Source organism: Myotis myotis, unplaced genomic scaffold (genome assembly GCF_014108235.1).
Source record: "Myotis myotis isolate mMyoMyo1 unplaced genomic scaffold, mMyoMyo1.p scaffold_m19_p_14, whole genome shotgun sequence".
Lineage (NCBI taxonomy): Eukaryota > Metazoa > Chordata > Mammalia > Chiroptera > Vespertilionidae > Myotis > Myotis myotis.
Window position 1 is genome coordinate 48,173,863 of NW_023416318.1, and position 25,161 is coordinate 48,199,023.

Sequence of the window (25,161 nt, forward strand, 5' to 3'; positions counted from 1 at the left end):
GACTTTCTGAATTATATAAATTATCCCATTCGATTAAATACCCTATTGATTGTAATGTGAATATCCCATGGGTTGTGGTCACACTGGTCTTAGGAAGCACATTTTCCTTTACCTGGGAAGGACAGCACAGTTATCCCAAGGTCAGAGGGCTCCAGTTAACATGACCCGGTTGACTCAGTGTTCTGGAGACCCAAAACTGCGATTTAGATAACCTGCTGCTTCTGCTCTGTAAACTGCTTTTTTGCAAACCAGGTTCCTCATTCCAAACCTTGGGATGTAATCAATACCTTTGTGATCTTTGCCTCTACAAGTCTGGTTTTGCGGCCATCTTACTACTATGAGATTTGGGGAATGGCCTCCCATAGTCCCGGACTGCAATAAATGTGACTCTTTAATTCGACTTCTTGAGGCGTCCTTCTGTGATTCACGGGGTACGTTACAACAAGGGGAAACTGAGACCCCAAAAGGGAGAGCTGCCTGCGGTCCAACAGGTTTTCAGGAGCAGGGGCCAAACAGGGCGGGGTGCTGTTTGGGGGTCCGGCTGTTAGTGCTCAGATGGAGGACTGTGGCTTGAGGTGGGGATGCAGGAAGCTGCTGGGAGGGTGGGGAGAATACGGGGGCTCAGGCCAGTTGTCCGGAACCGCATAACCCAGGACCCGGGAATGTTTAATCCGTAAGGAGAAACACTAGAGACTGCGTGAGAGGCCAAGAAGCCGCAGGAGCCCTTGGTTCCCAGCCGGGGCTGCAGAAGCTGCCTGGAGAGGTGGGTGGGGAAGATGCCATCTTTGGCCTCCAGGTTCAGGTCCGTAGGTCATTTGGCACCATTTCTCCTCCTCACAGATTGCAGGCAGGCCAAGCGGCTCTGCCCGCTTCTCTCAGGGCCCTTTGCACTCCACCCGCAGGCCTTCCACAGCCTTCTGCACTGAGGTGCCCGACTGGGGATGGAAACAGAGGCCCAGATCAGGGAACCACGAAGGGCCAGGAGCTCAACGGGTGGGTGCCTCTTGAGCAGGCCCGCGGTCACCTGGACACCAAGCTGTTTATTTTTCCTTTTAGCTCTGAGGATCAAGAGAGAGGGCACTGTCTTCCATAGAAGGACTCTGAAAACTCCTCCTCCCTCCCCCCACCCCTCCAGAGCTTCCAGCGTGTTAAGTGCAGGCAGAACGCAAGCCCCTGGGGCACCTGCGCGGGGGAGGGCGGGCGTGGGGAGCCCACCTGCGGTCGGACAAGCGCGGGGGGACCCATCGGTCTAAGCCCCATCACTTGGGGGCCAGCACCGCGGCCCGAAGTGTTCCCTCCGGGACCTGGGAGCCCGACACACCTGGAGGCCGCTCGTGTCCGCCCAGAGGGCGCTGCAGGCTGGCGCGCACAGCCGCGGACCAACGGTCTCCCTCCCGCCCCCTCCCGGACGGCGCTCAGTGCCCTGGGCCGGGGCGGCAGGGGGTGAGCCCGGGTCCCCACCGCCCGAGAGCAGCCGCGCTGAGACGCCGGACCCACCGCCCGCCCGGCCCACGGCTCGGGGGACCCGCCAGGCTCTACCCCGGCGGAGCGGGAGGGGCGGGGCGCGGCTCGGGGGTGGGGCGGTCCGAGGGGCCGGGCTGGGTGGCTCAGGGGGCGGGGTCCGGGGTGGGGACTGGCCCGGAGACCTGGCGAGCTGGGGGTGGGGGTCTGGTTTTTTGCAGCGGCTGAGGGCCTGTGGGTTTATTATAAGGCGGAGCTCGGCGGGAGAGGGGCGGGCGGGAGCCGAGCGGAGTCGGGAGGAATCCAGCAGAGAGCGGAGCGCAGCCGGCGGACCGCACGCCTCGCCCCGGACAGCCGCACGCGGGGCAGCGCCCGAGGGAGCCGAGCGCCGCGCACTCGGTCCGGCCCGAGCCCCGCGCCGCCCGCCCGCCCGCCCGCCCCGCGCACCCGCCCGCCCGCCCCGGTCCGGGCAGCATGAGGCGCGCGGCGCTCTGGCTCTCGCTCTGCGCGCTGGCGCTGCGCCTGCAGCCGGTCCTCCCGGTGAGTGCGGCCGCGGCGGGCGGGCGGGCGGGCGGGCGGGCGGCGGCGGGAAGCCGGGCTGGCAGACCCGCCGATGCCGGCGGCGGCACGTGGAGGGGGAGGGGAACCTGGGACGGCTTCTTCCCGCGCTCGCCCGGCGACGGTGCGCCCCGAAACCCGGGCGCCCGCCCCCGTCACCTCCGCCGTCGGTGGGCGCCGGGTGGGCTCCGCCGCTCCGGGTGCGGGGCTGGGGCGCCCCGCGGAACGCAGCCTGCGCCGGCCCCGCGCCCCTCGTGCCCCCCGCGCTCAATGATGTAAAACACGCGCCGGAGCCCGCCAGCCTGCGGCGGCACCGGTCCCCGGCTCCCCACCCGTCACCCCGGGCGCCGCGGTGGCCGGGCCCCCACCGGTGACCCGGGAGGATGCAGTAGCCGCGGCCACGCGCCCCTCCCGCAGGCCCCAATTCAAACCGGACCCGCGAGACCGGGCGCCGGCCCCTTCGGCGGAGGCAAGTTGGGGCGCAGCGGAGCCCCGCGGGAGCAGGCGGGCGCGTTAGCCCAGGAGCGGGGGCCGGGCCGCGGGCCGCTTTCCGTTGGCCGTCGGCGGGGAGCCGGGCCGAGCTGGCAGCTCGGTTCCGGGAAGTTGGCCCCGAAGCGCTGGAGAGCCGCGGGGACCAACTTCTGGGCCGAAGTTGTGCTGCCGCGAGGGGCGCGCGCCCGCGCTGGGGACGGGGTGGCGCACGGCTTCCAGCGGGCGGCGGGAGCGGCCCTTCCCCTCCCCCGGCCCGGCTTTGTGCTGGAGCCGCGCGCGGGGAAGGCGGGTCCCTCGGCCCGCCCCGCGGAGCTGGGGAAGAGGGACGAATGCGGAGCCCGAGGCTGGGGAGGCCTTTGGGTAGGACGCCAGCATCCACCATGGACGGGGGTGGGTCCCCTCTCGAGAGGAACCTGGCCGACAAAGCGTCTCCCGAGGGTCCCCAGAAAGTGATCTCCCGCCCTGGCCGCCAACCCGCCTTCCCCAATGGGGGCGCTTTGTTCTCGGCCCCTGAAGCCCTTTCCCGGGAACCGCCCCGCAGCGCCGGCCCTGACGTGGGCTGGGACCCGGGCCGCCGCCAGGTGTCAGCGCCGGCCGCCTTTGCCCAGGCCACCCCCCGCCCGCACCGGGTGCCAGAGGTCCCCTCCGCCGCCGGGTCGGCCATCCCCCCGGGACGGAGAGGGCGGGGAGGTGCGGAGCGAGGGGCGCTTCCCCTTCCGGAAGTGGCCGCCTCTCGCCACCACCTCTGGATGGCTGGCCTTCCCGGCTCTGGCACAGGGAGGCACGTGGGCCGGGAAGGAGCATCGGCGGGGGTGGGTCCTCCACTCGTAACGTGGGGTCTGGACTAGTCTCAGCCACGCTGCCCTCTGTGAGGCCCTACCTACCCCGAGCATAACAGCCCCGGTTATTGAGCGCTTGGGCATTTTACAGGGCCCGGTCCAGGCGAGGTGTTTTCCGAGCGGGTTGGTGAAGTGCCCCCCTGCTTCCCAGGCGACTGTTGTGCTTGCGAGCATTTGGAACTCCAGGCGAAGGTCCCTGATGCCTCTTGGATTACTGAGGGGCTGGGGTGTGCGGGTGCGTGCGTGTGTGTGTGTGTGTGTGTGTGCGCGTGTGCGTGTGCGTGTGCGTGGTGGTGGTGGGGGGGTACCCTATTGGGGAGCCATGGCGACAGATAGGCTTTCTGAGCAGGGTCTTCAGTGCGATCCTGGCTTTCAGGTTTAAGAATTTGACGCCTGTCTTCTCCTTTGCTGGCCTCTGTGGGACTCAGCTTTCGTCCTGAGTCACAGTGGCTGTTCTGGAGAAGAGAGTGGAGGTGCTTGGCTTACTTCCCTTGCCCCCCTGGCCTTACTTGGCTGCTCCTCTCTCCCCAGGCCCCGGGTGGAACCCCAGCAGGGATGCTGAGGTGGGGTTCTCCACCTCTTCTCAGCCAGAATGGGGGTGGGGGCGGTGGCGGTTTCTCTGGCTGTCTTGGCCGAGGCTGGGGTGTCTGTGCGCTCCGGTCAGATCCCAGAGTGACCGTTAACAGGGAAGCGGATGGGATTTGAGATTCTCGGGGACCACGGTGCTCAGAGTCCTTGTGTGTGGGGAAGGGGCAGGGGCTGCGGTGTGGGGCATTTTTTTCTTGCCTAGAAACTTTGACACTTTGTGGAGACACAGGGCCCAGGGGCTAGTTGAATCTCAAAGGGGAAAGGAGGGAGAGGTGGGGAGGCTTCTTAGAGCTGAGATGGTGGGAGGGCTTCCTGGTGGCGGTGGTTGAACTGAGACCCGAGACTGAGAGCCCTAAGCTTTGGGGTAAGGCTCTGGCTTGAGCTTAGGTCTTTCTCTCTTTCTTTTTTAACTAAAGTTTGGTTTGTTTTCTCTTTCCCAGCCCTGCCCTCTTCCTCTCCAGGTTGGGGTAAAAGGGGGTATACAGGTGCCATGAAATGCCTTCGCAGAGCTCCCCTCTACTTGTTTCCTGAAAGAAATGAGGCAGTGGGGTTTGCCTAAAATGGGAGAAGATGTTCATAGGTCACACAGATCTGTGTCTAAGGGTTCACTTTGGTCCCAGTGGGAAGCAGGTCACAGCTCCCCTGGGGCCTGGGGAGGTAGGGTGTGATGCCTGGGCACCTGCTTTGAATGGGCAAGGGGAGGCTGCTCAGCCACTCCCAAGAGAAGGGAACAGGTTTGTCTAAAAAGCTTTCTGTGGTCTTTTGTTTCTGCCATGCAAGAAAAATGGCTTGTTCTGGAATAGTTATTTACTGGGTTGCTCTCTTTCCCTCTTCTCTTTCTTGAAAGGCATAAAATTCCTTTTTGCCCTAATTATGGGGGCTAGTAGAGACACTTCCCCACGGCCTGGCTGAGTGGGTGGGGTGGGGGAGGTGCTAGCTGCCTCTGCCAGGCGCACAGCCTTCCAGAGGTGATGTCACTCCTGGCTTCGGCTCCGCAGCGAGGGTGGAGCTGGTGTAAGTCTCTACCTGTGGCTCTGGTGGGTTCCAATAAAACCTCATTAACCCAGATCGGCGGGGAGGGGAAGGGGAGGGAGAAGGGCCTGGAAAGAATTAGTGAGAAGCTTGAATTTTGGAATCTTTTATAGAGGAGTCTTTTCTTTTGCAGCAGAATTTGGGGTTCTGAAATCCCTTGGGACTGAAGTATACAGGGCTTTCTCAGGGAGCTAAGAATCCATGGTACCTTCAAAAGTATTCTCATGCCGAAACCGGTTTGGCTCAGTGGATAGAGCGTCGGCCTGCGGACTGAGGGGTCCCGGGTTCGATTCCGGTCGGGGCATGTACATGGGTTGCAGGCACCTCCCCAGTAGGAGATGTGCAGGAGGCAGCTGATCGATGTTTCTCTCTCATCGATGTTTCTGACTCTCTATCTCTCTCCCTTCCTCTCTGTAAAAAATCAATAAAATATATTTAAAAACAAAAAGTATTCTCACTTGGAGCAGGGCTTTCTGAACTATTTATTTCCCTTCCGTTACTAACAGAAGAACGCTAACCATAATTGGCCCTCTGGATGCTAGGGTCCTCACTGTGGTCACTGTACCAGGTGATCTTACGTCTCCTGGGCTCATGGAGCTCCGAAGAGTACTTGGCCCCTGTGCCCGGGGCCCCCAGGTTGCTATATTTTGTCCCCCAACTCTTCCATCTCTGTCTGGGAGCAGCCAAAAGGACATGGGTGTGTTTAAGTGTAGTTAGCCACTCTCCCGTTCAGTTCTAATTGGCACTTTTCTCCATTCTGAGAAACGAGTCCGATGTGTTAGAGTTAATCCTAAGACCAGAGTTTTCAGCTTGGAGTAAGGGTCTCACCTCTGAGTAATGTTCATGATCTGTGACATGTGGACCCTGTGCCTTCAGGGACCTCCACTGGGACCTCTGCAGTGTCCCTTCTAGTGCCTAGAATGACAGAGAGGCTGTCAAGGGAGTTTTTCTTATATATATATATAGATATATATAGATATAGATGATATAGATGTAGATATAGATATAGATAGATATAGATAGATATAGATATATCTTACTGATTTCAGAGAGGAAGGGAGTGGGGAGAGAGAAACATCAATGAGAGAGAATCATTGATCGGCTGCTTCCTGCACACCCTACTAGGGATTAAGCCCACAACCTGGCACATGCCCTTGACTAGAATCGAACCTGGGACCCTTCAGTCTTCAGGCCAATGCTCAATCCACTGAACCGAACCAACCAGGGCTCAAGGGAGTCTCTTAGGGGCTCCCTTGGTGAACAGATATGAGTGACCTCTGGGTGGGAGCACCTGATGACCCCATGCTCCTCTCCTGGCTTGAGTTGTAAGTGACTTGCCAATGACAAGTAGCCGGGACCCAGGGAGGCTAACTGGCCACAGATCCTGATTGGCCCAGGCCTCGTTCTTCGCGTGGGTCCCGTCTCCCTCCGCTCAGCGTGTTGATTTGGACTGTAGGGCACCGTCTTGGCACACCTTACTGTTTGGCAGGCCACACACAGCTTTGGGCTGAGCAGAGCCCCAGGACGGAGTCTCAACTCTGCCCCTAATTTACCACGTAATCTTGGGTGAGTCACTTCACTCCCAAATCTTGATGTCCCGTGAAAAGCGGGTAGCATACCTGTTCTCCCTGTCCTCATTCTGTCATTTGCGAGCTCGTTTCATAATGAATTCGTGAAAGCGTTTGGTAATGAAAGTGCTCGAGGAAAGTTAGCCGTGGATATCGTGCTCAGGGCTTTTCCGACCTTATTTCATCTTTACCCCAAACCTGTATACTCTGTGTCATTGCCTCCATTTTGTGGGTGAGCCTGTGTAGCCGAGCGCCTCCAAGGGGCAGAACCAGGATCGTGTGTGTGTGTGTGTGTGTGTGTGTGTGTGTGTACACGTGTATGTGCATGACATGAATAAATTGATGGACTGTCAAGCCTCCCCCATGAAGGCCAGCACACGGAGCCACTGAGTCCTGCACAGCCCTCGTGGGTATTTGCGGTTCCACCCTGAAGAGCCGTATGGGCGCGTGTTTTGAATGGAGGTGTTGCAGTGGCCTTAACGGTGCTTTAGGCCAGTGGTCAGCAAACCGCGGCTCTTTGGCCCCTTCGCCGTGGCTCTTCCACAAAATACCGACTTCTGAGCACGGGCCACGAAGTTTCAATCGCACTGTATGTGCGCACCTGCACGTGGTATTTTGTGGAAGAGCCACACTGAAGGGGCCAAAGAGCCACAGGTGGCTCACGAGCCGTGGTTTGCTGACCACGGCTTTAGGCAATCCTAGGGTTTAGGTAATATACTGGGTTTGGGTTGGGTTCCTTTGATGGTCACTTAGGGACAAAGCAAGAGCTCCTCCCAGGAAGTTTAGGCCAGGAAACAGTGGGACCCAGCAGAGTGGGGTGGGGAGTGTGCACCCGAGGCCCAGTGGGTTGGGGGGGCATACAGTTCCCTTGTTCGGATGGTACCTTCAGTCTTGCCCCAGCCAGCAGCCAGCCTGCACTGTCTTTCCTCTTGGGCATGGGGGTAGGGATGGGGTGGGGGTACATTTGCCAAATAAGCCTGAGAGCCATGCACCATGGCACAGCTGGGTTACCAGAATCCAGGGCTCCTGGCTCCTGTGCTGGCTTCCACCTCCTGCCCCGCTGCAATCCAGGTCCCGCTGCTGGAGCAGCCACACACACGAGGACTTGGCCATTAAATGACGTCTAGCTCCAGAACTCTGGTCCTTTTACAGAACAAACTATTTTCTGATTTCCTCCTATTCAACAACCAATTTTGGAGTCTCGGGTTGAAAGTCCCCCTCTCCCCCCAGGGCCTGCCTACGTGTGTCTAGAGAAGGCATGGGATTAGGGAGTCTGGAAAGAGGGCTTTTGGCGCCGGCTCCTGCACCTGGAACAGGCTCAGCGCCCTGTCATTTCCCTCCAGCTGATCCAGCAGGGGCTGGGCTTCGGGCGGGTGGAGTGCGCGCCCTGGAACCTCTCGGAGTGGCCTTGAGCGCCCTGAGTGCCTAGGGAAGGGGGGCAGGCGGGTAGCTGTCCCTTGATGCAGGAGGCTCGTTTGGGGCGCAGGCTGTAGAGCTTGAGATCACAGAGGCAAGCCCCGGTGCTCGGGGTCACTTAAGCAACGGTACCTTCTAGCTCTGGGTGGACAAGGGAAGCCTCCCCTTCGCCCCAGGAAGGGCTAGCTGTGTCTGCGATGTGACCGCCGCATCCTGTCCTCAGGAGGCTCCGTTGGGTGGGGAGTTGGCCCTAAAAGGTCTGCTGCATTCCCAGGCCCGAGCAGGGGCACCTGATCAGCTCCTCTGGGCTCGGTGCTGTGGGGTCCAGAGCCAGGGTGGTGTGGGGGGCCTAGGCTTCCTCCGGAAAGTGTCCTGCTGCCTGTCAGGCTGTGCCTGTTTGGGGACCGCACGTGTGTGGACACGGGCTCTCAGAGGAAGAAGAGTGCAGTAGGCAGGCTCGGGCTTGGGACCATCGGGTCCGGAGAGGGAGGCTGGTGGCAGGACCTTCTCCTGGACTCAGCTGTCTGCCCAGTCACTCTTCCTGTTGACCCGGGAACTCCTAGGCTTTCAGATGCCCCCCTCCTGCCCCAGGAACCCGGTGAGCATCTCTCCTCCTGGCGTTTATGGCTCTGTGGGCTGCCTAATTATATGTAGAGGCTGCTCTTCCACTGGCCTTCGGCCCTGGGAAAAACGCTTCCCAGACTCACCTGGGGGTTGCAGCCCCACAAGGCCCTCGTGTGTGTGTGTGTGTGTGTGTGTGTGTGTGTGTGTGTGTACGAAGGGGTAGAATGGTGGGTCCAGCTGGCAGCATGGGTTGCAGCTATGGCTGGGCTTTGCATGGACAGTCCTGACTCCGTTTCCCCCCAGGCTCTCCTGATGGTAGGCTGCAGTCCAGAGCTTTTTGGGAACCTGGTTGTCACCTACCTGCCTGCAATTTCCTTCTCAGAAACCGGGAAGCTGTCTTCCTCTCTCCCTTCCTTTCTGGCCCTCTCCCCTTTATAGCTGCAGCTCTGACACTCCTCCATCCCTGGCTTTCGTTCGGAGTCTGCGGCATTATTCCCACCGAAAAGGGCAGCCGGGGCTCCTGGCCGTCCTAGTCCCAGGTTGGCCCTGACTGTGGGCCTCAGTTCCCCCACCTGCTCAAGTGGCCTCCCTTCCCTTCGTCAGCTCTGACAGCCCGGTGGCTGCAGAGAGACCTTGTTCTGGAAAGGAGGAGGTGGCCCTGGGGGACTGGGGTGGGCTCAGCAGCCTCCACCAGTATTCTGCGTGGGGAGCACCAGCTGCCTGAGGGGCGTCTGTGGGGTGGGGTGAGGGCAGGCTGCGTGGAGGAGGTGAACTTGGAGCTCAGTGTGGGAACCTCCGGAGGACGAGGCCCTGCGCGAGGTCAGGCTGGGGGTGGGGGTCAGGGAATATTACCCGCACACACCCAGGCACCCTGGCCGCCTGCCCCAGGGCCACTCATTAGCAGGAACGGAAGCCATGGTGGGCAGGTTGGGGCAGTGGGGAAGGCAGATCTGTTTATCGCTCCGCTCATCAGCTGAGTCATGGTGCCAGGCCCACGGGCCTTTTTCAGAGACTCACCCAGCCAGCCTTGACCGTGAGCCCATTGTGTGCTGGCCGTGGGGTGGGGGCACTACTTGGGGGCCTGGCTTCCAGCCCCGGCCCTCTTTACTGCTGAGTGATTGTGCATGGGCCTCAGTGAGCTCATCTGTGAAATGGGGAGGGGGCTCAGAGGCGGAGGTGAGGTCATGCATTTGGGTGTTCACAAGTCTCACGGCGATGTGACAGGACTGGAGGGTATCTGGGCCAGGCCTGCCTCTGCTCCTGCTGCCCGCAGAGTTCTGTCTCAAGCATGGGGGTCGTGAGCCCTACCTGGCCTGACCAGATCTAAAAGCCCTGGGCAGATGTGGAAGGGTCCTTGCCTGGTCCAGGGGTGCATGTAAGAGAGGGTGGCTATTACGGGGACCAGACAGGAGCGGCGTTCTGTGCAGATAGGCCAGCCCTGCTCTCGGACAGCTTGGGCGCCACTGAGCTCCAGAGAGGCGGAGAGCCGTCCCCCCACAGAGATGTTGAATTCACCACCTTTCCTACTGAGGAGACAGGGTTCTGGGACCTGGCCAGGGTGGATGGGACATGGGGACATGGGAACCACGGGAGGGACTTCTGGTGGGCCGAGGTGAGCTGGTCCACCCCAAAATCTAGCCTGTGCTGGGCACCAGGAGGCCTGGGGGGCTTGAGGACCTGGACTTCTGTTTCCACACCCTGGCACCTCATGGCCGCGGAAGCCCGGGGCCTCACCTGACCCGCCGTGGGATGTGGCTGTACCAGTGCCATGGTGGGCGCACGGGGTAGCACTGGCTCTTCCCTCCTGTAGCTTCTCGGCATCCCTGCTGCCCAGGAAACTATTTGGGGCCTTGGTGTCCTGTCTCCAGGGAGTGTCCTGGACGGATGTGTGGTCAGGTTTGGGCTTGCAGGGCCCCAGGCTGCGGGGGTTTGAGGAGCCTCTGACGTCACTTCAGAGAGAGCCATTGGGGTGCGGTGCTGCCGTCCTGGTGACCGCATCGCCTCAGGATGGGGCTTGGGGAGGGTCTGGGCGGCAAGACCTGCTGGGCTGTGGGCCAGGCTAGGAGACTGTGCCACTGGGCTGAGCGAGATCTTCGGCACTGCCCCACCTCCCTTTCCCATCCCCACAGGCACGCTGCGGGGCTGGGGGCTGGGGGCTGGGGGGATGGGTCTAGGCGCAGTTTTCCTGGGAAAGGCCTGGTTGTGATAAAGTCCTGGGAAGGCTTAAGCCAGGAAGCCGCCCGAGGTCTTGCAGCACTGGCTGAGGCATCCTGACCTCTGGGAATTGTCTGAGGAGCAGAGAGCCCCCTCATGCCCTTTCCCCTCTGCCCCCTGTGGAACAGGAACCTTCTGCTAGACCCCCATCTAGGGTCGGCCTTCCTCTGGGGAAGGGACTGGGGTCCTGAAGCCTTGGGGCTGGGCAGGCAGGATGGGACCAGAACTGGCTGGCTAGTCTGCCTTGATTAGCCCCACCTGGGGCTGGAGCAGAGCGAGGTGCTGGGCTGGGGGTGGTGGTGCAGGGGGAGGGATGGGGAGAGCACAGGGCATGGAGTCTGGCCCACCCAGCTCATCACCAGGCTCCATCACTTCCTCCCTGTGCCCTCAGGCATGTTTCTGCGTCCGCCTCTAAGCCTCAGTTTCCTCATCTGTAAGCTGGGGTGTTTCATGTCCTGTGTGACTCAGAGGGGCTTTGGAAAATATTCAGTGAAATAACATACGTGGCGTGATTTGTAGTCCCTTCCTGGGCTCAGAGGGGCAAGTCTGGGGGAGAGCTTTGGGGCTAACGCTGCTTGGAGAGTCCCTGGGGAGAGCCCCCCACCCAGTGCCCGTTAATGGGGGAGGGGCGCAGCGTAACCTGACCTGCTCCTGTGACTACCCCGTGTGAATGGCCGCCTGGTCTTACCCCAGTGTGCTGACGTCACAGGGCCTGCAAACCTGGCTTTTGCCCCTTCTCAGAAATCGGAGCCTCCCCTCTGCCTGACCTCTGCCAGGGGCTGGCTCCTGACCCCTGGGCTGGGGGGGCGGGGCGGGGGGGGGTGGCTGGCAGGCGGTGGGAGGAGGCCAGCTGAACCCAGACAGCAGGGCCCCCGGCTGTGCGGGCAGTGGCTGGTGTCTAGACCTGCAGACTGAGGGTTTCCCCACCCTTAAGGACCCCCCCTTCCTTCTGGACTTTCTAGAAAATTCTGCCTTCCTTCACTCAGGCCAGAAAATACCAGCTCCGCTCAGCCATGGGACCCCCTCAAGGACGCTCTGCCCTTCCTGTGTGTGGCTGGGCTCCCAGCAGCCTCCGTGTGCTGACCGCTCCGAACTGCGCTTTATTCCAGAGGCCGGGCCCAGGCTGGCCCGTTACTGTTCCATGTGCGGGAGAGAAGCCAAGGACATCTGTGGCTCCACGCTGGAGCAAAGGGAATTCACTCAGTCCTCCTCTTTTGGGTATGGAGCTGGCTGGCGCGCATTCTGACACAGGTTGGAAAATGTGCTCTTGGCTCCTCCAGCTTCCCTTTAGCAATCCTTCCCCATCCTCCACACTCCTGCTCACCCCTGCACCCCAGATCCAGAATAGCCCCCCCCTCACACACACAGAGCTGGTTTCCACTCTCCTGTGGGTGACTGTCACCCCTGAGCCTTCCCAGCGGCACTTTTATTTCAGAGGGGACGCCGATGGGGAGATCTGGGTGACAGAGCGCGCCTCCCTCCTCCGCGTGCACAGCTGGAGCGCTGCTGGCTGCAGGTGTGTCAGAAGCTGCAAGTTTCTGCCTCCAGTGAAACCGAAGAACACTTTATTTAGCCAGCGCAGGGGGAGGATGTCTCTACAGGCCCATGTGCCAGAGGTGACAGGCCCCCCAGGCTTGGGGGAGTCTGGAGATTAATCAGCTCGAGAGCAGTTTCAGGGGCCCTCATGGGGGGCGGCGGGGGGGTAGTGGGGGGCGCGCCGTCTAGAGGATCCTGCACTGAGCTTCCGGCCTCGGCTGTCTCGCTAGAACAGCCAGCGCTGGGGAGGGACGAGGCTCTGGAGGCCTGGCGCTCCCTCTGTCCCTTTGGGGTGCCAGTTACCATCGCCGGGGTCACCTTGATTTGGGGCACCTCCAGCAATCTGCCTGGGCCATAGCCCCCTTTGGGAAGCTGAGACCCATGACTCTGAGTCACTGTGATCAAGAGCCCCCCATCCCCCACCCTACCACCCTGAGTGACCTTGTTTGTGGTGTGCCACCCTCAGGTGCCCCTCGAGGGCGGGCCTTGATTCTCTAGCCACCACTCAGCTAAGCACCTGGTGCAGTGGGCATCCCGGCAGGGTCTTCCCCGGGGCCCCCGGTGAGTTGGGAGCAGGGCCCAGGCGACAGCCAGGTTCCCCGGAACGTGGGCCGGTCACTTTCCCTGCCACTCCTTGTCTGGCTCTGTCCAGGGCAGCGCCGGGCCGGGCCGGGCCGGGCGGCCTTGCTCAACACTGAGCGGAATCTTTCCAAGCGGCCCAGGCTCTGGCAGGCGGGGAAAGCAGAGGAACTGGTCTTCCAGCTCTGCCCTGCACCCAGCCCTCGGCCGGGCCTGTTCCCAGACAAGTCCCTTCATGAGGGCTGGAGGCGGCACCCTTCCTCTGGAAGGGGGACCCGGGTGCTGGCGGCAGCTCTGACCTGGTTTGGGCATCAGGACTGGCACCGGTTGCCAGGATCCCCTCTCAACACATCCCTGGCCTCTCGGGGTGCCCCAAGCCAGCTACATGGGGCAGGGGAAAGGGCTCTACGACCTTGACCTTGGGTTTCCCATCTGTAAACCCTGGCATTCGGTGCCATGGGAAACGTTACCGCAGGGGGGTCTCTACAGCGAAGAATGGGTGCTGCTCTGCACCCCTGCCCTGCCCTGGAATTCCCCAGAGCATCGAGGTCTGTCCAGGTGGCCGTGCGGGGACCGTGGAGGAGGGGTTGTGTGTGTGGGGGAGGGTCGGGTGCCCAGGAGGTCCCCTGTGAGACACTCCTCCCATGGAAGTGCTCGGGGGGGTGGGGGGCCCTAAGGAAGCACATTCTCAGGGTGAAGTGGGGGCTGCCTGCTCCCCAGGCCCCTCCCACCCAGCCAGTCCCATCACCCCCTCAGCAGGCCCCAGCTTGACTTGGTCCTGGTGGAGAGACACCGGGCTGATAAATAACTGCCTGTCATGCCGGAAATGCTGGTGCTGCCCTGAGGCACGGGGGTTCTCCCTCCTGGGAGTGTGGGCAGGGGCAGATTTGAGGGTCTGGAGGCCACCGCCAGACGTCTGTGCCTCCTCAGTGGCCTCAGCAGCTCCCAAGTCAGGAAAGCAGCCTTGGGAGAGGAAGTGATTGACGCACTCCCACCAACCGGAACGTCCTGGGCCCTGGGCCTGTTCGTGTCCGTCTGTCCCCCGTCGTCCCCCCCCTCCCCCCGCATGCCTGTCTGTGACCAACTGGCCACCACAGCTCTCTGGCTGCAAAGACAGGAATCGGGGCCTCTACTCCCAGACGCCAGCCTGTCAGAGCCCTAGGGCAGTTCTGGGTTTTCCAACCAAGGCCCAAAGCGAGGGAGAGAGCTGGACCTCAGCCGGGGGCAGCCGCCTGGTGAGGGCCCTTTCCCCGCTGGCAGCCCTGGCTCTGGTCCTGTCCCAGAGGCCCTTGCTCCCCGTCCCAGCCCTGTTCGCTGCCTGGACACCTGAGGGGGGAGAGGGGAGAAGAGAGGTGAGGAGGAGGAGGAAGAAGAGCAGGATGGAGGCCCAGCCTCGCATCAGGACCGAGGCTTCTTAGTTTCCTGCTTCTTGAGCTGCTGGGGGTAGGGGTCCATGTCCCCCAGCTCCACGGTGAGGGCAGCCGTGGCCAGCAGACCCCTGCGCCCTCTTCCACGGGTGCTGCCGGGGCTGCCTATGTTCGTGAACGGGTCTTATCCTCGCCAGCTTGCCTGGGGGTTTCGAGGCCTGGCCCTGGCGCCCCCTGTAGGGTGGCTCTCTGTGCCCCAGCCTCCGCAGCCCCCTTTTCCGGAAGCCTCCTGGAGTGGGTGCCTGGCACTGGGCCCTGGGAGGTCACCAGGACCCGGCCATCTCTCACCCGCCTTTCTCCCCAAAGCCCCAGGTGATGCTCCCAGGGCCTGTTACATATCAAAGCCTGACCTCACACAGCGTCCTGAGGCTGGAAAGCAACAGGTCGTATGGACTCGGTGGTGCTTTTTTTTTAAAAAAATATATTTTATTGATTTTTCACAGAGAGGAAGGGAGAGAGAGAGTTAGAAACATCAATGAGAGAGAAACATCAGCTGCCTCCTGCACACCTCCCACTGGGGATGTGCCCGCAACCCAGGCACATGCCCTTGACCGGAATCGAACCCAGGATCTTTCAGTCCGCAGGTCGACGCTCTATCCACTGAGCCAAACCGGTTTCGGCAACTCGGTGGTGCTTTTTAAAGGGTCTGTGGTTTACCCATCACGGAGTCAAGCAGCAGGTGACACGTTCGTGACTCGGGGTTTGGGTTGCAAACCACAGGGCTAGGGACCTACCTGGTGGCTGCAGTTGATAGGGTGGTGTGGGGCTCGGGGAGCGGTCACGCCAGAGTTATAAGCGCCTTACTTGAACCTCTGAGATGCCCACTTGGTGCCCTGCCTTGTGACCCCGCCAAGGAGCTTTCATGCCCAAGGTGCTCTGGCGGGGAGCCCAGCCCAGGTCCCCTTGGCTGGCCCGGGAAGGGCTCCCCTTGGACGGAGGTCCCCCGGGAGGGTGGCCCTCTTTGTGGCTGGTGTGGGTGAGAGCTGCCAGGACTTGGCTTGCAGCTGCTTCTCGAAGCTTCTTTGCCAGTCTTCTAGCCACAGACTCTCGACTGGCTCTTGGGAGCGGCCGGCAGCTGAGTGATGAGGACTCGGCCCCTGGCAGCCCTGACCCTGTGTTTGTCCATGCCTTCCCTCTCCACCTCTGGCATTTCGGCTGGCACCTTTGTCCCCCCTGCCTCTGGGGCAGGGGCAGGGATTCTTGCTCAATGACGCTCTCTGGAGCCAATGGCCGTGTTGAAAAGCTCAGGCAAGTTACTCTTAAAACAGATGGGCCAGCCAGGCAGGTGCTCCCTGGGGGTGGGGAGGGTCAGAGGTGGCAGGTGCGGAGAGCAGGTGCTCGGAGACTGCAACGTCGACACGGCCTGCTTTCAGACCCTTTCCTGTCTCCAAGCCTCTGCCCCACGACCCCCAGCCCCACCGCAGCCAACCCTGGCCTCGCCCTCCCAGGCGGGTGGGCCTCCAAGGGTCTGTGCTGAGGATGGGGAAGGAGCAAACCGGTCCAGGCTTTGAGCAAACTGAGTATGTGGCGGCTCCGACCTTTATTGACCACAAGGGTTTTGATTTTTGTATGAAAAGCTGGGTTTCCTGGGATTTAGAGATGTGCAAGGGCCCCATGAAAGGGACGGGCTGGCTTGCTTTTCTTCCCGTCCCAGGTAGGTTCCAGCCTGTCCCTGAGCAGCCCCAAGTCCTGCCAAGGGGTCTCTTGGGAGGACCAGCGTCAGAAGCAGGGTCCCCCATGAGGCCACACGTGCTTAGCACAGAGGAGTGAAACCAAAGTCTCACCACAAGCTCCAGTCAGCTGGCAGCTGGCAATCCAAGTTCAAGCTCAGCAGTTTCTGCTGATTTCCTCCCCGGGGAGCTGAGGCCATCCCAGGAGGCGGCGTCAGGTGCAGGGGACTGAGGAGGCCACTTAGCCCTTCCCCGCTTGGAGACCCTGCCCTGCAGGGAGAGGCTGCCCTGGGGCCTGGGAGCTGGTTTCAGTGGAGAAAGTGTTTGCTTAAGAGCTTGTTGTGTAAACAAGATCCCCGAGGGATAAGCTGAGCAGAGCTGAGGAGACAAATTGTTTTCAGGGATGGGGCAGATCTGAAGTCTTATCTAGTCGTGAGCGGCCCTCTTGGGAAATTGCTAACCTGTTGCGGCTTCTCTGTGTAGGTGAGAGGCTCGCCTCCCTGGCATTTGCCTGGGTCTCGGGTGGTGCCTTCAAGGTTGGCAGGGTAGGGTGCCAGTGTGTTGAGTTCTCTGCAGGCCTAGGTCCGACATCTGTGAACCAGGGCCTGGCCCCACGGCTTCTGCCTGGACGGAGCCCTGGCCCTGTCCCACATCCAGCTTCCTCTCCGAGTGAGGGAGTCGGTGCCTGGGGACTGGCTCATCCCCAGGGCCTTCTCAGGACAGCCTGAGGGTGGGCAGAGGCCTTAGGCAAGGGTGAAACAGGGTCTCGGGGGGTGGGTCCCCTGAATGCTTGTCCCCACCCCCAGCTGCCCAGTTGGGAGCAGTCTGCCCTGGGCCTGGATGGGAGTTTGTTGGGGTGGGGGGTCCTCACTCTGGACCTGCCTTGGGGGGACGGGTTCTGGGGAGGCGGGACCGGTTTTTGAAGCCTCATTGGGGACAGTAGAGACGGGAGATGTGGTTGGGGGTGCAGGGGGTGGTCAGGGACGCTGTTCATTGTAGATGCGCCATGGCAGCTCAGATCCTTCTGGGGCCAAAGCCCTTTTCTTGGGAGCGGGGGTGGGGGTGGGGGGGACAGTTTGGGTCTTGCACTTTCAAAGGAAGCTCAGTGGTATCTCTAGCCCCGCGGTTTCTACACGTGTCTGAAGCTTCCCCTGATGGGAAGCCCCCACCTGGTCCAGCTCCGCCCCCGGCAGCCTCAGGAGGCCGCACCGCTTGTCTGTGCCTCCCTGATCGGCTCCACTCAGGAGTGAGGCCGTGTGGCCGTGGCCAGCACCTGGCAAGCAGGCCGGTTCCCTGGAGCCCAGCCTCCGGTGGTGGCTGCCTTCTGACAAGTCTGCACAGAGCCTCCTGTGAACCGGCGCCCTCTTGCCCCCTCTTCTCCTGAAACGCTACCCACCTCCATCTCACCTCTTCCCAGACAGCCCCATGGCCCCCCTCCCCGAGCTGGGTTCCGGCAGCCCCATTGTAGGGCCACAGTGGGTTCTTAAACTGGACCGGAGGGCCGGAACAAAAGCATGGATGGAGTGTTTGTGTGAACTAATATAAATTCAAAGTAAACATCATTACATAAAAGGGTATGGTCTTTTTTTTTTTTTTTAGTTTTATTCATTTCAAATGGGTCGGATCCGTGGGCCGTAGTTTGCCCACGGCTGGCATAGCCTCATTAGATTTCTGCAATAATCCTGGAATGGAGATTTGACTATCGCCCCATTTTACAGATGGGGAGACTGAGGCTGTAAGAGGGTTAGTCATGTCCCCAGGGCCACCCCGCCACCAGTGGCAAAGGCCAAGGGTTCTCTAAACCTGACCTGTGCTGGTTTGCTTCTCTGCCTCTTTTTGGTTCTGGCTCTGATGCTGGGTCATTTCAAAACAAACTGGTGACAGGGTTGTTTGGGTCAAAGTCTTGTTGCTGAACAGGACACATAGCTACCTTTCCTGCCAACTGGCTGCTGGCCCTCCCTTCCACACCTGCTCTCCTGGATCCGTGTTTCTGCACATGCCCACTCGGCTGTGTGTGGAGCGTCCCACCTCCCTCCGGCCTGCTCCCTGGTCCTGCTGTGGGGCTCCTGCCTCAGGACCAGACACCGACAGCCTCGGCCAAGCGGGCAGCATGCCTGGGACGGCTGTTCGCACCAGGGCCCATTGCAGGTGCCTCCTTAGTGCAGGGCCCCTCTAGGTCAGCCTCACCTGTTCCCAAGAGGGCCTGACCTAGTCCTTCCTGCGGCTGGGACATCAGGTCAGCTGTGGAAAGGGGCATCATGGCCACACCTGCCTCAACACAGACAGCTCAGCCCGTGCCCTCTCTGCCCCCCGCACCTCCACGCAGGACCCTCGGTGCCCGTATCCTGGTCCCCAGCGCGCCTGGGACTGCCTTTCTGGAGCCAGGGCATTGTGTCCTTGTTCCTGGGGGCCCCTGAAAGCCCCAGTCTTCGACCCCGAAGCTCCCTGGCCCTTGACCCCAAGAGCCGATTCCCAGTGTGGGCTGGGCTGGTGGGATCCCATGGGAGCCACAGCCCGTGTTCCAGAAACAGCGTCTTCTGTCTGCTCTCTGAGGCTTGGGCTCTTCCACCCAACGGAGCTTCATGGACCGAGGGCCTGGTCCCCTCTCGTGTGCTTCTGCACCCCAACATTAGGAGGTGTGTGGGGGGCCACAGCCTGCCCAGCGCTGAGTCCTGAGACACCCACCAGGGCTCCTTCCTATGCTGTGTGTGAGTAGGACGGGGCCCCGGAACCCCAGCACCCTGGCAAGCCTCCACTCAGACTCATTTCTGATCCCTTTTCCAGCAAATTGTGGCTGCAAATGTGCCCCCCGAAGATCAGGATGGCTCTGGCGACGACTCTGACAACTTCTCCGGCTCGGGTGCAGGTGAGCTAGCAGGAGGGCCTCACTCCAAGACGGCTGTGGGCTCTGGGCTGTGGGCTAGGACAGTGGCCAGGCAGCCCCCGGGCTGGGCCCAATTGGAGATGCCGGGGAAGAAGGATGGGGTTCGAGTTGCCAGGAGAAAACATGCATTGGCGAGAAGGAGGGACTGTGGTGGGTTCCAGAGGTCCCGGAGGCCACCCGCTGCAGACAGACGTGGGCTCCTACTCTCCTCTCTACTCACTGGGCAAACTTTGGAAGCTTGTTTGACTTCTCCAAGCCCCTATTTCCTTATCTGTAAAAGGGGGATAATACCTTGACTTCATAAGGTCATTGGGAACTAGCTGTAAGGCAGTGCAGAGCCTGGTGGGGCGTGTATCTTTCTAAATGTTCCCCTGCCTCCCCCCGCCCTCTCTCCCTGGGGAAATGAAGTCCCTGAGCTAGAGGGGGTCAGGGAGGCCTCCCGGAAGAGGCGCTTTTAGCTGGACCTCAGAAGAGAGCTGAGGCCCATCCCTGGGGGAGGTGGCCTGGGCAGGGGCCTGGGGCTGGGAGTTGGACATAGGCCTCTGCGCTGTGGGAGCCTGGACCTTTGCAGAGAGAACGGAGGGGGCCAGAGAGGTGCCTGCACAGGGACCCAGGGCCCTGAGGACACCCCCAGCCAGGGAGCGGCTGCGGCCAGTGCAGGGAAGGTTTCTTCCAGGCGGTCTTAGTGCCTCTTGGCCCCGAGACCAGGCCGTCCGAGGCACAGGCAGCAGACAGAGGCAGGTCTTTTCATTTCCCAGAGTCAGGTTCCGCTTCAGCTAGCTTGACCCCAGGGGCAGAGCTCCTCTCGGGAGGAAGAGCTGGGTGTGCTAGCCTGGGCACCGGACCCACCCAGGGGTCCTCGCAGCCTGAACTTGGCTGGTTGAGATGTTCTGCGGCCTCCCCCACCCCAACCTGCTCTGCTTGGGCCCTGCAGGCGCTCTGCAAGGTTTCACCGTGTCCCAGACCACCTCCTTCACCTGGAAGGACCTGGGGCTCCTGACGGTCATGCCCACGGCTCCAGAGCCCACCGGCGCCGACACCATGGCTGCCTCCACCTCCATCCTGCCCGCCGGAGCGGGAGACCAGGAGCGAGACACAGTGCTCCTGGCCCACCTGGAACCTGGCTTTCCCGACCGGGAAAAGACCACCCACCCGCCCAGCGAGACCACACCACACCCAACCACCCACCGGGCATCGACAACCAGAGCCACCACTGCCCAGGCACCTGTCACCTTGCATCCCCTCAGGGACATGCAGCCTGACCACCATAAGACCTCAACCCCTGAAGGCCGTGGCCCGCTGGACCCTCACACGGCTGACCCTCACACGGCCAACCCTCACACGACCGTCACGGAGGAGAGAGACCCTTGGGTCACCGAGAGGACTGCTGAGGCTGGGACCGTCACCCAGTTCCCGAAAGGCGAGGGCTCTGGGGAGGAGGTGAGTGCCGGCCCCTGCGGGCCTCTGTGCTTCCTGGGACGAGGGGTGCCCAGTGGGCTTGGCAGCCCCTGTTGACTGGTTGAGCACAGGGCTTGGGGCGGGGACAGTGGCTGGTTGACTGGCATACCCAGCAGCCTGTGCCCTGAGCACATCCCGTTCCCCACCATGAAGACAAGGTCGTGGGGTCCCACCTTCCCGGAGCGGGACAGACTAAAGCAATGAGGCCAGAGCGGAGGAGCCCTCCCAGACCACCGGGGCTCCCAGGCTCGCAAGGCCCCTGCTGGGCCGCGCCGTTCTACCAGGGCGTGTGCCGGTCCTGTAGGGCGTGGTGATTCACACTAGAGCGAGCCTATTTGTTTTCCTGTTGAGACTCGCACTTCATATCCGTGCACACATCTCCGCCACAGTCCAGCGCCGTGTGGCAGGAGGGGCCTGGCGTGGAGGTCCCAGAGGTCCGGGGGTGGGGATGGGCGTGGCTGAGTTGGCGGTGGCTGTGACCGGGAGGCCTGATTTGCTTCTGGCTTTGGACATGGACCTGGATGCTGCCACTCAGCCTGATCCTGTCGCTGCCCTCCCATAGGACTTCACCTTCGACGTGTCTACGGAGGGCACAACTTGGTCTCCTGAGGAACGAGAGGAGCTGAAGGAACCCCCAGTGGGTCGCGGGGCCGCCGGGGCCTCACAGGGCCTCCTGGACAGGAAGGACGTGCTGGGAGGTGAGTTTTCTCTTGGGTGGGTGGGACGGAGGGCAGACGGCTGCTTTTAGGGTGCGGGGTGTCTTTAGCCTTGGTGTCGGGGCTGCCCGGAGGGGGTGGGGGCGGCTGCTCACTCAGCCCAGAAGCAGCTGCGCTGAGCTGGCCTCCGTCCGTCTCCCCAGGGGTCATCGCCGGAGGCCTGGTGGGGCTCATCTGTGCCGTGTGCCTGGTGGGCTTCATGCTGTACCGGATGAAGAAGAAGGACGAAGGCAGCTACTCCTTGGAGGAGCCGAAGCAGGCCAACGGCGGGGCCTACCAGAAACCCAGCAAGCAGGAGGAGTTCTATGCCTGACAGGAGCCGTCTCCCCTCCCCCTGCCGCTCTCTAGGCCCCCGATTGCCTCTTCCGTGAAGAACAACTGCAGGCCGGCCTTCCCGGGCACCGGGCCACCTCCCCACGCTCCCAGCCCCTCTGGCCCCCTCCCCACGGAGTCCTGCGCAGGCTGGGGGCTCTCCTCTGCTCCTCTGACTTCCGCCTGGAGCCTGGGGCGCGAGGGCTTCCGCATCTGACCTTTCCACCCCAGCCAGCACCTGGCATCTCACCGCCTGACTCAGTTTCTCCAACCTGGAGCAGCCCTGGCGAGGGGGCACCCCACTGCTGTGGACCTGGATGGCCCGCTGGGGCTGAGGGCTGGCGCTCCTGTAGCACTTACTGGGAGAGACCCACCGTCTTGGGGGCGTCGTCGGCTGAGTGGCGGGGAGAGGAGTTCGGGGCTCCCTGTGAGCTTGCTTGGTTTTGTGGGGAGGGCTGACTTAGATACCAACTTGTTTTTGCACATGTTTCCTCTAGTTTTTTTGTTCATAGCCCAGTAGATGTTATTACTTTTGAGGTAAGTTAAGCTGATTTGGTTACTCCCCCATCTTGCTTCCCTAATCTACCGTCAGGACTCAGCATCAGGGTTAAGAAGACTTTTTTTTTTTTTGTAAAACTAGAACCAAATCTGGAAGCCGGCATAGAGGCCGAGTGTATGTGTGGTCTCTTGAGTTTGTCACTCACGTGTGCAACAGGGTAGGGATGTCTGGCCGGCCCCGTCGGGGGGCTGGCCGGCCTCAGCTGCCGCGGGCAGTCACTTCTTTTGAGCAGCTGGCCCGTGCCCAGGAGCTCGGCCGCGGTGGGGAGCCCACGGGAGAATCGCGTCCTGAAACCTCCGGCTGGGACCAGGGAGGACTGCGGGGTCCGAGGTGGCGGTGGGCCCGGGAATCTCCCGCGACCCCGCTCCTTAGACACCATCCCTGGGAACACTTTCCCCTGGGAGGTGACCAGAGGCGGCCAGGGCACACCTGGCACCGAGCCCCTCCCGAGGGCCAGGCTCACCTTCGATGAGCTCCTGCGGCCCTGGCCCGGCTGGGATCTGGAATGTTCCAAAGAGGGATAGTCTTTTGCTTTTGGCAAAACACGACTTAATCCAATGGGTTTTTCCCTGTACAGTAGCTTCTCCCGGTGTGATAAACTAATATAAGTAGTCACGTGAGCGCTGCTGCCTGTGTCTCTCCTCTCTGCTGGCCAGCGGATGCGACCACCCTTTTCTCTGACCACGACCACGACGATGCTGGGAAACTTAGGGCTCCGTGCCTTCATCCCCTCCCCGACCCCCTGGCCGCCCGGGGTGGAATTCCGGGGCCAGAGTCGCTCTGGTTTTGTTTGTTTGTTTGTTTGTTTGCTAATACCCTTCTGGAGGTCGGTCGGTTCAGCCAAGGTCATAGAAGTTCTGACGTACATTTACGCGTAGCCAAGCTCAAAGCACCGTCTCCTCAGCGGTTAACGAAGCTGCAGCGCCCCCAGCACAGCTTGACCCGAGGTCATGGCCACACGGAGGCCCCTCCAGAGCCAAGGCCGGCCTCGCAGACACCTTGGACGGCCCCCCTCACACCTCTGCGGGAGCAGAGGCCCCCCGCCGGGCTTCTGGGGACTCCTGTACTTGCTTATTTAACCTGACAGCCTTCCAGCTGCTCTGTCGGCCGCTCCGAGGGGGGGACACATGTGACTCAGGCGCACCGCCCAAGGAGGGGCACCTGTGCCCTGTGCTCAGTGCTGGGACTTCCTGCCCTGGAACCTGTGACTGGACATGGCTCAGGGGTGGGGAAGGGGTCTGCGACCGAGCTCATCTCTGCTGGTCCCTGGGACAGTGCCGAGCCTGTGGCGGGGCCCCTTCGTGTAACTCGAATAAACGGTACTTGTCATTCTGGTCTGCCGCGTGGTCCCGTGTCTTCTTGGGCTGGTGATGTCCTTTCCGGTCACCTTCTGGGAGGCATAGCCTGGCTCTGGGCTGTGCACTGGGCTTGGTGAAGAAGCATCGGTCCCTCCTGCTCCCACTGCGTCAGCCCTCACCATCTTCCCTCCTGAGGCTCTCTGCCTTACTCTCCTTCTAGATCAGGGGTGGGCAAACCTTTTGACTTGAGGGCCACAATGGGTTCTTAAACTGGACTGGAGGGCCGGAACAAAAGCATGGATGGAGTGTTTGTGTGAACTAATATAAATTCAAAGTAAACATCATTACATAAAAGGGTACGGTCTTTTTTTTTTTTAGTTTTATTCATTTCAAACGGGCCATAGTTTGCCCACGGCTGTTCTAGATCATTCCCTCCCACAGGACACAAGGCTCCCTACGACTCAGGTGTGCTAGCCCCTCTGTTTGCTCATTGTCCGGGGGCCCCTGAGAACTCAACCAGCAGACGGTCTGAAGCGCCGAAGGTCTGCAAATACTGCCTGCACACAATCGGCGGCCGTTCTGCCTGACATGGCAGTGGGAATTCGGGGGGTTGGAAAGGCTCAGCACTGGAGGAGCCCCCGTGTTCTCAGGGCACCTGGCGGCCCAGCCTGACCCAGAGTCTCCTGCAGGCTGTGGGCGCCCACCCAGCCCTCAGCTGTCCCCTCATGGCAGATCTCCCTGCAGCCTGGCCCTGGATGCCGGCCTGCCCCTTACACCAGACCCCGGGTGTGTCCTAGGGACACGGGGAAGGGCTGTGCCTGTGGGCGGGGCAGGGATGGCCGGCGCTGGGCCGCTTTGCAGCGTGGGGGATGCTACCCTCCTGACATGGCTCCTAAGGTCTGGAGGCCGGGACAGTCCTCAGGTCTTTCAAACACTGACTGTCCCAAGTGCCTGCTTTCTGCCCGTCCCTGGGCTGACATCGAGGGCACCGTTGTGGGAGAGGCCACCTGGACTTAATGTTTTTACTGAACGTCCTGTGGGCCAGACACCGCTAGACGGCACCCGGCTTATTCCATTCCCCACCGAAAACTAACCCGGCGGAGATGGCGCTGCGGTTATTGGTCCTCGCTCTACAGACAACAGCTGGCACAGAGGGCAAGGATCTTGCCCCAAGGTCTCATGCTGGTGAGGGTGGGGCTGGGATTTGGACAGGGGCCTGGGTCCTAAGGCCACATGGGTCGTGCACACACAGAAGGTGGCACTAGAGTGGGGAGGGGGGAGGTTTTCAAGACCTCCATCAGCAGGTTTTCAAGACCCAGCCTTCTGGGCCACCTGCTCCTGTCACATCCCAATGGGTTAAACTGCCCAGTGCCAACCCCTCTGTCTGCTGAATGCTCGGGCTCCCTGCTGCTCCTGGGTCACACCTCTGTCCCTTCCCCAGGGCACTGCCCGGACGGACGGTGGTGCCATCACAGGCTTTATTTACTGAATGTTGGAGGCTAACAGTAAGGAAGCTCACGTGTGAAGGGGTTTAAACACCGTCTTCAAGTCCCTGGGGCACCCTGGCCTCAGGGATTTCTCTCTGCCCATCTCTCAGGCCTTAGCTTGCTGCCCCCTTTCCCACCACCGTGACCCCTTCTCTTCTGCTTTCCCAGCTCCCTCCTCGCCATGCCTGGGGCTGAGAGACTGAGCGCCATTTCAAGTCCCCTCGCCTTTGGGCCGCGGCCATGTGGCGCGCACGTGTGTGTGTGTGTGTGTGTGTGTGTGTGTGTGTGTGTGTGTGTTCCACGGGGTACAGGGAGGAGGGACTCACTGGATTTCCCACTAACAGTTCATTTCAATTATTTTCTAACGGATGAGCCATTCTCTTTGTGTGCCTTCGTACTTTGCGGCCGCTCTGCCTTGCTTGTCTCTGGGGCTGGGCGCAGGATGGTGCTGGGTTTTCACATCCAAAGCAAAGACGCACTGCCCGCTGGCAGGGTGTTTGGGG

The 25,161-nt window shown here is 61.2% G+C and overlaps 1 protein-coding gene across 2 annotated transcripts; it reads left to right on the plus strand.

The window, feature by feature from the left end:
• Window positions 1-1,692: 1,692 nt before the first annotated feature.
• SDC1 (syndecan 1) lies at window positions 1,693-23,210 on the plus strand. Of its 2 annotated transcripts, none has more exons than XM_036335260.1 (5): window positions 1,693-2,001; window positions 18,729-18,810; window positions 19,763-20,268; window positions 20,849-20,984; window positions 21,146-23,210. In XM_036335260.1, exons 1-5 carry the CDS (start codon window positions 1,936-1,938, stop codon window positions 21,313-21,315), a joined length of 960 nt encoding a protein of 319 aa, XP_036191153.1. In that variant the 5' UTR covers window positions 1,693-1,935; the 3' UTR covers window positions 21,316-23,210. The 2 variants fall into 2 exon arrangements, with proteins under 2 accessions (XP_036191153.1, XP_036191154.1); XM_036335261.1 differs by lacking the exon at window positions 1,693-2,001 and adding an exon at window positions 8,511-8,552.
• Window positions 23,211-25,161: the final 1,951 nt, after the last annotated feature.